At 34.4% G+C, this 14,578-nt stretch overlaps 3 protein-coding genes across 6 annotated transcripts in view; 1 reads left to right on the forward strand and 2 right to left on the reverse strand.

Moving 5' to 3' along the window:
* The window catches only part of LOC111441143 (AP2/ERF and B3 domain-containing transcription factor At1g51120-like), an 8,949-nt gene extending 5,913 nt beyond the window's left edge, over positions 1-3,036 (reverse strand). Inside the window, exons 1-3 of one of the 3 annotated variants that reach the window (XM_023078084.1) lie at positions 2,084-3,036; positions 1,402-1,526; positions 1,168-1,261 (exon numbers count right to left, since the gene is read on the reverse strand). The gene's annotated coding sequence lies outside the window, so the exon portion shown is untranslated. Of the gene's footprint in view, positions 1-1,167; positions 1,262-1,401 lie in introns of all 3 variants that reach the window. The other 2 variants (XM_023078083.1, XM_023078082.1) reach the window with 2 other exon arrangements.
* A 3,534-nt stretch (positions 3,037-6,570) lies between these two features.
* LOC111433269 (cytochrome c oxidase assembly factor 6) lies at positions 6,571-7,375 on the forward strand. The gene is made up of 3 exons (XM_023070266.1): positions 6,571-6,739; positions 6,833-6,970; positions 7,076-7,375. Exons 1-3 carry the CDS (start codon positions 6,656-6,658, stop codon positions 7,196-7,198), a joined length of 345 nt encoding a protein of 114 aa, XP_022926034.1. The 5' UTR covers positions 6,571-6,655; the 3' UTR covers positions 7,199-7,375.
* Positions 7,376-11,083: 3,708 nt separating this feature from the next.
* On the reverse strand, positions 11,084-13,871 carry LOC111441063 (transcription factor bHLH66-like). Of its 2 annotated transcripts, none has more exons than XM_023077969.1 (6): positions 13,294-13,871; positions 13,070-13,225; positions 12,791-12,856; positions 12,318-12,383; positions 12,054-12,137; positions 11,084-11,778 (listed from the first exon to the last, which is right to left on the reverse strand). In XM_023077969.1, the coding sequence occupies exons 1-6, from the start codon at positions 13,759-13,761 to the stop codon at positions 11,416-11,418; spliced, it is 1,203 nt and encodes a 400-aa protein (XP_022933737.1). In that variant the 5' UTR covers positions 13,762-13,871; the 3' UTR covers positions 11,084-11,415. The 2 variants fall into 2 exon arrangements, with proteins under 2 accessions (XP_022933737.1, XP_022933738.1); XM_023077970.1 differs by having other exon boundaries at positions 12,069-12,137; positions 13,294-13,870.
* Between the last annotated feature and the right edge of the window lie 707 nt (positions 13,872-14,578).

A 14,578-nucleotide genomic window follows, 5' to 3' on the forward strand; every position in this document is an offset into this window, starting at 1 on the left:
AAAAAAAAAAAAAAAAAAAAAAAAAAAAAAAAAAAAAAAAAAAAAAAAAAAAAAAAAGGCTGAATAACAAGAGAAATAAATGCGTGTCAAACTTCATTCAAACGTACTGAGAGAAATCTAAAAAAAACAAAAAGAGAATGATGCTTCAATCACTGTTTGAAATTATCCATAGAGCTACAGGCTTCAAAAGCTTGGAGTATTTCTGACATCATTTCATGTGTAACCTCAAGTGGTTAAATATTATAGTAACAACCTTTCTCTCAGGACAAAAGCTTTTGACTCTAGTGCGAAGTACTTTTTACTCAACAGCTTTCAGCTCATGCGCTCATAAAATGAATGTAACGATAAACATTCTAGCATATGATCTAATTTTATCACAACCACATAAAATAAAATAAAATAAATGAAAGAAGTGTAAGTAAATGAATGTTCAAAAGTTGTCATTTTCTTTTGAAAAAAATCGGTAATTATTAAGAAGTCTTTTAATTCAAAAACAAATTAGAACGAAATCTGAAAACTTCATATTTTTAGACTCATTTCCTAACATATAATTTTCGTAGGCTGTTATCTATTTGCATAAATTTCATCTCTATAGAAGTTGACAAAGGATTCGTTGTGATTAGAAATTTAACAAATTTGATTGTGATGATTATCAAATATTCGCATGTCAAAATTCATAGCACACTCAGGATGAAAAGGACAGCCAAGACTCTTCGGCTTCCTTTAATCTAATTAAAACATTTGTAAGCTCCCAAAATACTAAACCACATAATCATTGTCAACCAAAGATTCCCTTTTTTCCCCCTCTGTGGGGTTTAATTAGAACGTCAACCTTTACAAGGGGCCAAACCCTTCTTACATGTCATATAGAAATCCGGTGGCAAACTCCACAAAGTTTGCCACATTTGAAGAGCAAGGTATCATAACAAAATTTAGAAGCATTAATCAAAGAACCAACTACCTTCAAATGAAATAAAAGAGCATCATAGCTACACCGACAATGTCAATCTAACCCATACATACAAGCCCATGTTCAAGAAAAGGATAAGATGAATAACTGGGAAAAGAGATTCAAGTAAGAAAACAAACAAAAATCACAAAACACGTCTTAAAAAATCCAAGAAATCAATCAAGTGGAAAAAGAAAGCACAACAGACCGTTTCTTACCTCGCAATCGGACAGTGGGGGTGGTGGTTATGATAGCGAATCTAAAGTGAAGAGAAAAATAAGCAGGCTGCTGCCTCCCAACGTCAAGCAAGTGCTGACAAGAGCAATATTGAAGACCTAATGAGCTACACTTAAATAAATAACCAGGGAGAAGAAGGAGAAGAAGATGCTTTTGGAAAAGGGGGCAGGAGAACAGAAATCTGGGAATATCTTCTTATCGAATAAATCAGTTACCTGAATGGGGAAATTTTCCGGTTTGGAAGCTCCATATCTGGGACTCGAAAACGGCAGGACCTTCAGGCATCCAAAACGAGAGATTGTTGCCATATTCAGCACTCGAGTCGGTCCAGTCTCACACCCTTCTCCAAGTAGTAGCCCACGACGGCAAGAAATTTTTCGTTTTAGGAAAGTAAAAACCAAAACAAAATCTGCAAAACTCTTCAACGACGAAAATAATGCGTATATAAATATATCCCAGATTCCAATATTCTCAGCAATGGAAGAAATATTTGGTCAGATAAGGAATAACCCAAATCTCAGGAACCAAATAAATAAAAATAAAGGCAGTGTGTGTGCTTAATATCAAAGGAAACCCCAAAAGATGGCGGGGAGTTTGAGATTTAGATAGGAACAGTAATCAGGGTTTTTCCACTAAACAACAACGATATTCGAAGGATTTTTCTGTTAAATATGAACAGTAATTGATTTGTACCATCAAAATTACATATATATAAGCAGGAGAGGAGCATCAAAAGCCGTGCTATCAAGTTTCCATGGAAATCAATGTCAAGAAAAAAGAAACAACACCAAAAGAGTTTCCATGAAAAAATCACAAGAACCACAGAGAATAAAATAATAATATTGCAATAGATAAGAATAAACTGACAAATTAAGAGTGTGATGGCGAAAATTGTACAATACAGTGGCACCGCTTGGAAGTTTAGAGAGGCCGCTTCAACTCCGCCAGTGTTGTTGTTCCATTTGTCCATCAGAGGATGAAAAATGAAGGGGGTACCCATTATAGAGAGGAACGGAGCAAGAGGACATCTGGCCCCTGACAATGTGAACCAGAGAGAAGAAAGAATGAAAGGGGCATTGGTATAGATTAGGGTCTTTGATTAGCGAGCAGCGGGTAGTGAGAGTAGAAGAGAGAGAAGAAGAGATCAGAAGGGAAAATACTGGGGAAGCTGACAGAAAGAGAAGTGAGCACGCACCCGCAGAGGTATGCTCTTCATACATTTGGCTGCAGCGTGTGCTCACTCTCTTCTGTCACTCTCTTACCCTTCTGGTCTCTCCTTCCATATTCCATCATAAAATCTCTCAACAAAACCCAACAATTTCCCTTCACTCATCTAATCCATCACCTTAAAACCCACCCATTTATGGAATCAATAAACCCATAAAAGACATAACCACTTTAGCCCACCCCATGAGAAAAATTTTCCCTTCTTTCTTTGTCAGACATTTCATCATACACCTTCTCTGCATCCTTCCTTCCATATTCTTGTAAAATTAAACTCCTCTCAACTCTCATGTATTTCCATCATCGACACCAGCAGAAACTGGCAAGGAGAAAGCGAAATAGGGTTTCGCTATTACATCCATAGATATACCCATTTCACACGCCATCAAAAGCAAAAAACAACAAAACAACCCTGACATCTTAACAACTTTTCTCTTTCTAAAATACGCATCTGGGAAAGCCACCAATGAGAATTCCTCCACCACCACCACCGTTGGTGGAGAGCCAAACAGATCAGAGGGGCGGTAGGGACAGTGTTACAAAAAATGTACAGAGAGCCAAATTTACGAGCGGAGGGGAAGCAAAGGACAAAAGGTAGAGGACATGACAGTCCATCGAGTGGTTTTTTGTGGGACCGTCGTCTTCCTCAACTTGTAGCTGTAAGGTAAGCATTGTAAATGTGGTCTACGTGGACCAATCAGATCCCGCCGACTGACTTCATGCCCTAATCCTCAATGCTTTCCCTCAGCCTTTTTAATTCAACCACATTTTCCACCGTCCGATTTTCTTCTCAATATAATCTCTTAATAAATATATTATATATATATATATATATTTTTTTTTTTTTTTAAGTTTACTATTATTATAAACTAATCCCAAATAATTCACCTTTCACTTTTAATTCTATGATTCATGAGTGTATCTTAATAATCTTATAATCTTTGTGATTAAGATAATTCTATATATTCATGAATTTTCAAATTTTTATAAATTAAATATTAATTAGATACATTTAATTTTTTGGAAACTGTCAAATTGGCATAATGCAACAAAAGAAACATGAAGATTAAAAAAACTCTTAACTTTTTTAAAATAATAAAACTATATTTTTAATATAAAGGATTGGTATTTAGTTTGTGGTCTGAAAATTTTTATTTCATACTTTATTAAAAGGTTTGCATGATTGTAATTAAAGAAATAAAAAAAATCTTAATTACTTGAAAATAATTATTTATTAATTTAGATATATTATTATTCTAACATAAATCGACACCTATTATTAAATCTAACATAAATCGACACCTATTATTAAAACATGTAATGTGATATTAGACTATTATTTTTTTTATATTTTGTTGTCTTAAAATAAATTGGAACAAAGTCTTCAAAAACAAAAAAAAAAAAAACCATTTTCTTTTTATAACATGTTGATATATAACAGTTCTATATTAAAATGACTTTTCGGAAAAAAAAAGAAAAAAAAATTAATAAAAAACTCTTAAAATTTGTATTCCTCTAAAAAAAATACTATTAAATTTTTCAAAATGTTCGACAATAACTCTTAATTTTTTTTTTTTAAATAACTTTATTTAAAAATATCTTTCAACTTTTAATTAATACCTCTATATTTAAAAAATAAAATATATACACATTAAATTTAAAAAACATGGGCATTGTCTGAGACAGAGAAGTTCAATGAAATAGACATGTTTTCGAAGATGCTGATTACTTGCACCTAAATAGAAAGACCCTATAAAGATTTACTTTCCATAGTATTGGCTTTCGAACTTTCTTGGACAACTTAGATGGATGGCTTTCGAACTTTCATGCGCAGCTTAGATGGAGGGTGAAGAGGGCCCTTAGTGAATACCACTCTTGAAGACCTGGAATTTTAAAATTGTGTCGACCTAGGGACCAAGCACATTTACACTTTGATCTTAAACACCTCTTGATTTTTTTACCGAACTCTTTAAATTGGTATAAAAAAAAAAAATCAAAACATTTAAAGGTCTTTTTGAAATAAAAATAAAAATAAAATATTTTAAAATTTTCTAAATTTATTTTAAAATATTAATAAAAAAATTTAAAATTCAAATACTTTTATAAGTTAAAAATGTTTTTAGAGCATCAAATACTTGTAAACAATTATTAACTATTTTCCTTCTAAATTAAATGAAAAAAATATTTAAAAAAATTTAAGTTCAGACATAGTATTTAAATTATGGTAAATTGACCGGTATTTACTAAACAAAAAACTTTAATAGCATTTAAAAAACACATACACAAAAATAAAAGGGAAATGATTGTGAAATAATTTGGGGGAAATCAAGCATTAACTACACAAAAATGATGCATTAATTATTGGAGTAAATGATTAAGTAACTATAATAATAGGAGAAAAACTGGTCCTGTATTTTCTGAAAATGAAAATAAAATTATTTAAATTTAAAAAGACAAAATTATGTCTTATCCAATTAATTCCAACTTTGCTTATTTTGCCGGTAACTCCCAATCACTTTTCCATAACAAATTACCTTTTTTTTCTTCGGATAACTATTTTTTATATGTTTATAAATTCACTTTTAACTAACTAATTTTTTTTAATTATATTTATATTTTTCATATATTATAAAATTAAAAAAAAAACATTTGAATTTTTAATCCGAAACTTTTTTTTTAAATAAAAATAAAAATAATAATAATTCATGCAATTAAAGGAATAGTCTTTTGTTTAATTCTAAGGATTTTTTTTTAAATTAAGATTTACATTTTCTAAATAAATGAAATAAAATTTAAACAAAACAATAATGCTCCTCCACGAATTTTGGATCTCGTCTTATAATGGAGACAGAATAATTTATTACGTGGGGATAAGGATGGAGAAGTGACACCTAACTTAGCAGTATGTTCATAATTTTGATTAATTGTTAATTTTTTATATTAAAATATATATTAATTATTATTTTTGTCAATTTTCCACATTATAATTAGAGAAGACATAGCGAAAATAAAATATTCACGAGTAATTTTTGAGTGTCATAAGGATTTTAAGTACCAAACCAAGTTGACAGGAACTTTACGAGTTTGGGGCATACATCACACATGTTGAGTTTGGAGGTTGACCCTATCCTCACCCTCGGCTAGGAGGGAGATTTGGGCTTCGACCCAATCTCATCTCCACCCATATATTGTTCGAACGCTTGATCTAACTACATATATTTATATTAGTAACAAGAGTGAGACCCTGATGAACATATAAACATTGAAACCATCAGTTTAAGCATAGTTAAACATTAATATGTCATCAATTCAAAAAAGGTGTTCAATGAACAAAAGAGTCGTAAATGGTACAGATTGAAATGATTTGAATTTGCAATATTGATTCACCCATAAACATTCAAGATTTCAAATCTTATCCATACAAACTTGGATATGGATGAATCGTGGCTGGATATGGAACGATGAAAAGGAATCAAACACATAATAGTTGGTACAATTCGACATCATTGTACATTAAAATTACGTACCATTGAATTTGATGTCGATAATAATAATTGTGGTTTCGTACAAAGGCATTTTTAGTACTATACATATTTAGAATAGCGAGGTAGAACCCATCAAACACCCCTAAACTGGGAAGGAGAACAGGGTTAAATAATAATTATGTTATAAAATTAAAATTAATAACGTTAAATAAAAAAATAAAATAAAATATTATGTATTTATTTTTAGATTTGAAAAATATTAAACTTTGAAAGGAAGTATAAAATTATTAGGAAATGAAATTTAAGAATTAAAAAACAATATGATTTAAATCACAATAATTTAAATATGGATAGACCAAAATGAAAATGAAAATATTATTAATGTAATTAAATTATTTAATTTCATTTTGGTATTTTTCGAGTACCGACAGAAACAGTCCAATGTATTTCCCAGCTCTGACCGTTTCCCAGACCTGAAAAAGCAGATATCATTTCAATTTGACTATTTATTTATTTGTTTATTTAATTCTTTTTTTAATAGCAAAAATATATATGATAAATTATATAAAAAAATATTTTAAAAATTATTATTAATTAAAATTTCAAAACTGCCCTTGAAAATATGCGGAGCCCAACATGATTGGGCCGAAATCTGAAGCCCTTAAGCGGCTGAGGGAAATTGGTTGGAACGATCGAAAACCCCAACCGCGAAAGAAACCAAGCAACATAGCATAGCATCTCCGTCTCTGTTGTAGCAACTATGGCTCCCGAAACTGATCCGTCTGGAGGCTCGGAAGAAGTTCACACCGATGTTTTAGCGGAATTCAGACAAGCTTGCTACAAGGTTATATCTCTCAATCGCTCACTTATTCTCCACGATTTCTGTTTCATAAGAATCCTTGAGTATTGATTTGGCAATTTCATGCATCTGGACAAGGCTCGCGATGCTTTTTATGCTTGTGTGGAGAAGGAATCAGACAAGAAGCCCACTGAAATTGCTTCTGTTGGCCTTCTTTATCCCGCTGAGTGTAAAGCCTCCAGGGCTGAGTTTGTCAAACTTTGTAGGGCTTCTTGGGTAAATTTCATGGCCTGATCCCTGAATATTTTATTAATCTGTTGGTTCTTAGAATTCATGGTTTGAAGGGTTTTTGATTTCTGGTGTTTTTGATTTGGTTGGTAGGTGAAGCATTTTGATAGGAAGTTTTGTCAGAACAGTAGGGTTCAAAGACTCTTAGATGACAAAGATTCGAGGAGAGGCCCTTTGGTACTTCCGCAGCCTTACACTTTCAAGCCCACTAGTTGAACAAAACACCATCCCCAGGCGGAACTATTTTGGGCGGTCAGAATCTCATGACTATTGTTATTTTGTTTTGTTTTCTTTTGTTCCTTCTCTTACTTTGTACAGAGATGACTGTGGCGATAAACTTCATAATAATGCACTCTTCTTACCAACTTACAAAAGCCTATTCCTTTCCTTTGATACATATAATTTGAATGTATAGTAGGATCTACTTCTAATCAGCAAAGTGAAAAATTATTTAATGAGACATCTAAAATGTGGCTGCTCTTTAATAATTGTGGGACGTGGATTCAAAAATCTGAATGCCCCCTAATAACCATTTGATATAAATTTGAAGTATTTGTGCAGTTTCTGTCTCCTACTTCCAACAGTATAACTACTAGGCAGATGGTGGCGATCTTCTCGAATAATTTCTCCCTAAAAACTTGTGAGTTTGTCATCTAGTTAAAATTACTTGTTCTCTCTGTTCCAAATATGTTAGTCGTGGTCTTGGTAGTGGATTCATACTGTTTGGATGCTTTGATAGTTTGTAAAAATGCTACTTTGTTTGTCTTCCGTATTGAATTCTCAACTGTTTTACTTCTTTATATCGGAAGATTAGTAGATTATGAATGTGCTTGCTTGGCTCGTTATATGAGAATTGCTTAAGGTGCCTGTAAAGAAATGACCTCTTGATCACAATTTGAGTAGGGGAAATGTGAAGTGCATGGGAACTATGGGCTGAATTCATTAAGTCAAAGTAGAATAAAGTTGTTTTTAGCCTTTAGAAAAATATATTCAACTCAATGAAGTGATATCTCATGGTCATGGAAGCCCGAGTTTGGATCATCCCTCCTTATGGATACATTAGCTGATCTTGCTTTTAGATGCTTGGCATTGGACACGTGACTTTAACTTTCCTTTTCAGCCATGAAGCGTTCCTTCATGTCCTTTCTAGAAATTATCAAATCTTTGATCATTCTCTTTTGCTACATGATGTCGAATTAGGATGAAAAACAAGTTTTGACTCAATGCAACCGTTGGCGCATCACTTGACATAAGTTACATATGCGCACAAAGGTGTCTGCCAATTTTAGGCTCTCTTTAAATAAAAAATTCATTTCTTCAATGAACTTGAACTAATCATTGGCCCAATGGATTTCATTCGCATGAGAGGCTTCCGGTCAATCGAGGTGAAAGATGGTCGATGACAGGATTTCTTCCAATTTCTACGAAATCTTTTAATTTCTTATTTTACTCATAAATACCCTAGAGAAAGTACCCTTTTTTCTAATAATGGGAAGTTGCTTATAGGAAGTATTGATAAGCTGGACAAGTTTTCGGTCGGTATCCTTCATTTTCTTAAAGATTTTCCCTGACAGGAATTACGACATAACAACCAATGACCAATTTGAGAGGGCCACTGCCCTCTCCACACTTGTCAGACTAGAGCAAAATCACCATAGAGTCGGATAGACTAACTCCAAATTCCAAAACGTAACAACATATTGGAAAGATAAATTATAACTAAGGAAGCTATAACCTCCTACTAAAAAATATTCAAATACAAATAACTACATCAAACTGCTGCTGGGACTCGTTATTTGTGGCCACATTTTCCATTCTGCCCTTCATTGAATAAACTTTCACAATTTGAGTTCTAACAGATTCAAAGCGAAATCCTAAACTATTTAGTTCCTTTCGCTCTTACAGCTGGGTTTATGTGCAAAACCGGTGAAGAATACCAAGATCATTTCTCCATTGCTTGCCCCATTGCCCAGACCAATCTTTTTCTGAAAATTTTATTCGGTCGACGAATCTGATTGTAATAGCGAAAAAGGGGGGTTGTAAGCCACAAAAGTCTACATCTGTTCTTCGGTTTCTTGAGAAAGACAGCATCAAAATTTTGATTTGATGACACCAGCATGTATTCTTGTGGTGATTCTTGAAATACTTAATTGCGTAAGATACTGCTTCTAGGAAAGACTTACTATGAATGCAGTGATCCCCAGGAGGTTTCTTAGTATTGATTGAATGCCGTGGGAGTAAGCCTGCTGATCAAGATAGGTTTCAGATGAGTTAAGAGCCCTTGTTAAAGGACATCATTTTATTAGGGAATCTCATTCTTTTATCCTTGTGGTAAATTAGGGCAACTCTTAATGGTAAAATGCGTTTAGGATTGTAATTCTACCCTTTGGGGAAGGGACTTCAGGAGATGATAAGAATTAAAATGAACTTTAGATAACACAATACAATTGAAATAGTTTAATAGGCTAGTCGAACTCAATGCCATCGAGAAATTCCGAGCTCATTGTACTATCCAGAGAACTTGAGATTCACCTGACTAACAATCAATTCTCTGATCCGGTTCTTAACCTACTGATCTGGAGGAGATCCATCAAGTTGACCAACAGATGGATCAATTATATTGTTGGACATTTCAACATAGAAGAGATACAAGGGCTGGTCTTTCACATTGCTGCTTCATTGTCCTTTTGTGGCCAAAAGTTGGTCTTTCATTTTGAAAGAATCTGATCTTTGTTGGGGACAAGTTTTAGGGGCAAGGCAAAGATTCTTTGGTGCTGTGCTATGAAAGCAACCCTTTGGACGACTTGGAAAGAGCAAACCTTAGAATATTTGAGGATAGTTTGAGTTTAGAATATTCTTTTGTTTATAATATATACACTACTCGGCTTCTTGGCGGGAGTTGAAGTCGCATAGAATTTTGATGTACCTACAGCCTTGGCATGATCATTAGAAATTGGAGGCCTTTTTGTGTTAGTTCTTCTGTTTGGGGAGGGGTTCCCTCAAGTCCTTGCCCCAAGGCGGCCTTCCTGTTTGTTTCTTAAGAACATAGATATGCACATATATTATTTAGGGAGGGCTACAATAGATTCGATGTTAGAACTTCCCCTCGTTGTGTCATATGATAATTGAACAATGCCGTAAAATCTGATCCACACATCTCAGATAGGATGTGCACAACAACAGGATTTGTATTAGGAATTAGTTTGAGGTGTACAAGTTGTTTGGAGACTCTTTTCGTGAATAGAGATGTGTCGTCCATGGGGTGTATCCCATCCATTTGAGACAAAATTATCTGCAAGGGAATTTGTGGGAATTGGATTTTAGGATTATTCTCCAAGTAATTTTTTTTTTAATCTCTATTGATTTGAATAATTTCTTTAATAAAGTTTCAAATAGTTAACCTTTGATGGAAGATATAACTCAACTATGGTTACTTTTAAGAGTAGTGAACTACATGTTTAATCGTTTTCCTCTCCTTATCAAGGGGTTTAATTAAAAAGAAAGGCGAGTTCAAAGTCAAAATTGAAGATATTATTTGTTAATTCATTCAACCATGATTTTGCATACTTTTGGTTGAGAAAAACAACATGGGATATAAATTTATTCTCAGCCGAGTATTAATAAATTTTTGTTTGTATTTGGGATTGAGCTAACATCATTATCTAAAGCTACCATTTCCTTTTTTTTTAAAAAAAAAAGAAAAGTAGGAACATCCTTTTATCCATTACCAAAGACTATTCTACAATTATTTGATTCTTTATATATATATATATATATATATATATATATATATATATATATATAATTAAAGCAAATAAAAGAACTAGGTTTTAATACTTTTTTCATTATTATTATTATGGATTATGTTAATATTTTGTAAACATTCTGGAAAGGTCATTAAAAAAAAAAAAAGTTAAATCAATATCCTATCTTTTAGAAAAGAAAAGCTTTAGTGTTGGGAGATTAATGAATAAAGCCAAAACTGATTGGTTTTATTAGTTGAAATAGTAAGGATTAAACAAATCAACGTTATACTTAATTCCTCCTATAGTAAACCCATTCCGAAAACAAAAAAAAAAAAAGCCATTTTCAGAAGTAACATGATTTGTAAGCAACTCCCTCTTATTATTATTCATTATTCATGACTGATTTTAGAACATAAACTAAAGCAAATTAAGCAAAAATTGGTTTAATTAAACTCATAAATAAAAGGAAAGGAAAAGGGGGGGGGGCTTCTTAGGATGTGGTGTAAAGGAGAAGCTTTTGATGTCAGAAGGAAATACCTTTGCCTTTGCCTTTGCTTTTTAGGCCACCCCACAGAAACCCACAAAAAATACGGCGCCGTATTGAGAAAGATGCCTTATTTTTCATTGAAGACTTCTATAGTAGTTGACTGCTTTCTTATCAAACAAAAATATTAATAAAAAAGTCAGTCAATCGGAGGCCGCGTCCTTGACGGATCCGTTTCCCATGCTCGTCGACTGCACTGTTAACACCGACATGCTCGGCGACGACGGCCCTTCGCCGTTTGATCCCATCATTGGGTGGTGCCCGCCGCTGCCGTTGATAATCGGATTCCTCGAGGGACACGTGGACGTCGAAATCGCCGTTGCCAGTGATATCGGCATAAGACAGAGTCCTTTCCCTTGCAAATACTGCATCGCCGATCCCATATCCTTCTCCATCAGCCTCGCCACCTGCTGCTCCGTCACCGTCACGCTGTCGTTCGACGACGCCGTTTGGTTTCCTCCGCTGCCGTTTGAACTCCGCCCACCTTGCATACACTCACCACCACCCTGAAGCGACACCGTTTCATCAATTAGAAACGAAAACGACAGGCAAACCAAAAAGAAAGAAAGCTGATAAAAGTTCCCGCACGCGTGCTGCCCTTTTCCTTTTGTCGTCTTCTGCTAAAAGTAAATTTGTGCCGTTTAAATTTTATTTTTAGATGTTTGAAATAATTTTACAATTTGTTACTTTCCAATCCTTTTTAATTAAACCCATAATAAATCATAATTATCCTCGCCCCAAAAAAAAAAAAAAAAAAAAAAAAAAAAAGGGTAATTTTGACTTTGAGAGAGCTGGCCTCAGCGGACACGTCAGCACCAAGAGGAGCAACAGCAGCTGCACCCCCTAACCTGCTCATGCTCAGAACCTACACCGAATAATAAGAGAAATTAAAATAATAAAACTCATTTACAATATTAAATTAAATACCGCACAGGGAATCTTTTTCAATATATACATATATTAATTAATTACATTTAATAATTAGAATAAACTATGCATATATGTATATATATATATATATATATTTAAAGGTATAGGGCCAAACCTTGACTTGGAGCTGTAGGAATTTAACGTAGTCGATGATCTCATCCAGCATTGAAGCCTTATCTGTCTGGAATTCCAAACCCCAACTAATCAGATTCATTACCATTAATTAATTAATTAATTAATTTCAATTTCCCCATTAATTAACTTTGCTTTTCCTATTTAATCCTCCCTCTTTTTCTTATACAACGAAAGCAAAAATAAACATAAAAATTTATTAACAAAAAAAAAAAAAAAAAAGTTTTGCTAATAATTACATGCTCGTCATTTTGTTAGTAACTGCCACATTACACTGACGACACGTGTCCCTCATTTGCCAATACATAAATCTCTCACCGTCAACGCGTTGTACTAATGACCATAATGCCCCTGATCAGTTTGCTAAATTACGGTTGATTTGAACTTAGTAAAGAGTTGTTAAATTTTGGGATAAATTAATTAGGGAAGAAGATGAAGAAGAAGGAAGAAAATGACCTTGTTTGCGTTGGGAACCAGTTCTTGCAGGGCTTTCATTCTCTCTGCAATTCTCTCTCTTCGAAGCTATAACACGAAGAACCAGACAAAAAATTCAATTAACCAAATGTTTCTGTTCAAACGTGCATTCGGGGTCAACCCAAAACAAACGAGAACACAACGAAGAAAAATGGGTAATCCATTTTTTTCAGCCGGAAAATACTGAGAATGAAGATGACTTAGTGGGTTTAGTCAAACAGAGTTAGAGATTTGAATAATTATGGGGAAATTTTAGTTTACCCTTTCCGCGATACTGTGGGGGTCTGTAGCTTGCCCCCTGCGAGCTCTGACTTTCTGCTTCGGCTGAGATGGAGAGATTCCGCCGGACCCACCGTCCGGAGCTTGATTCATCATGTTTCCTTGAGCTCCGAAACTATGCGATTGAATACCACCTCCCTGAAAAACAGAGTGTTGAAGCATGAATAACGCCGGCGAGGAATTGAAAGATCCAGCACAGAACTAACCGAGTTTGGTGGCCGGAAGCAGGATCTGTCGACGATGTCGTTGTGGGAGCGGTCCAAATCGGCATTACTAAGGGAGAGAGGCATAGGGGGGAGGCCATGATCGGCGACAGAGGATATGCCTCTGGACAATAGAAGCTGTTGCTGGAGCATAACGGCTGCCTTTGCAGCGGGAGAGGTGTCGGAGATATCTCTGGATGGCTTATTGATGGGGTTAATGTCCCACGGGGATTTAGGGTTTGAAGGGTTGAGGTCCGGCCACGAACAGGATGGGATTGTATGAAGCATTTGCTCGAGGAAGTCATCGTGAGAGGCGGCAGCCACCGGATCGAAATGGTGGAGCTGAGACCCCGGAATCTGCTCCGACGGCGGATTCAGGTGGTGGTCGTCGCCATGGAGATCCTGAAGGGAGATTTGGGAGTTGTTTAAAAGAGAGTTGAGGGTTTCCATTTCTCTGCTACAGGGCTGCATCGTCGCCTGCGGAGTGGCGGAGGAAGAGGAAGAAGACGGCGGAGGGAATTGAATTTGGTGTGGAGAGTCGAGGGTTCGATTATTAAATAGCAAAAGGTGGAGTTTCTCTCTGGCGCACCACCATTGCTTTCTCACCCTATTTTTTATTATTTATTTATTTTTAAACAAATTAATAAAATTAATTTATAATATTATATTTTAATAATCCTAAAAAGCATGTAACTATTAACTATATATAATGTTCCCTTTTTGTTTTTAGTAATTTCGTGCTTATAATTAAAATAAAATATATTTTTTTATTTTTCAAGGACGGCTTTTCCTTTAACAAAACGAATTTAGATTAAATAAATTATATATTAAACAAAATACAATACTTTATACAAAGTATTAATTATCTCTTTGTTACCACGCGCCCGCTACTCGCGTGGTCTCCGCCTACAATCGGCGACGAGCGGTCGAATTCCGCCGGCCACTCCAAAATTTTCCACCTCACCGCTTAATATCGCAAACTGCCACGTTGTTAAAAAATCACGTGACGTGGCATAAATTCTGAAATGATGAAATTTACTAAAAAGGATATGATTTGAAGTTACGTGTTAGTTTGTAACTAAAATGGGTTACATACATAATATTCTCAAAATTATGGGGTAAAAACATAAAGTCTCAAAAGTAGGTAAAGAAGAGGATATTTTGGGATTTGTTGGTACAAGTCTATGTCTTGTATAAAATCAGATAAAAATATTCCACTTGTCATAATTTGATTGATTTGAGTATTTCTCCACACCTTAATGGACCCCACCCATGCTTATCTTGTTTA

The sequence above is a fragment of the Cucurbita moschata genome, unplaced genomic scaffold (genome assembly GCF_002738365.1).
Source record: "Cucurbita moschata cultivar Rifu unplaced genomic scaffold, Cmos_1.0 Cmo_Scf00003, whole genome shotgun sequence".
NCBI classification, from domain to species: Eukaryota; Viridiplantae; Streptophyta; class Magnoliopsida; order Cucurbitales; family Cucurbitaceae; genus Cucurbita; species Cucurbita moschata.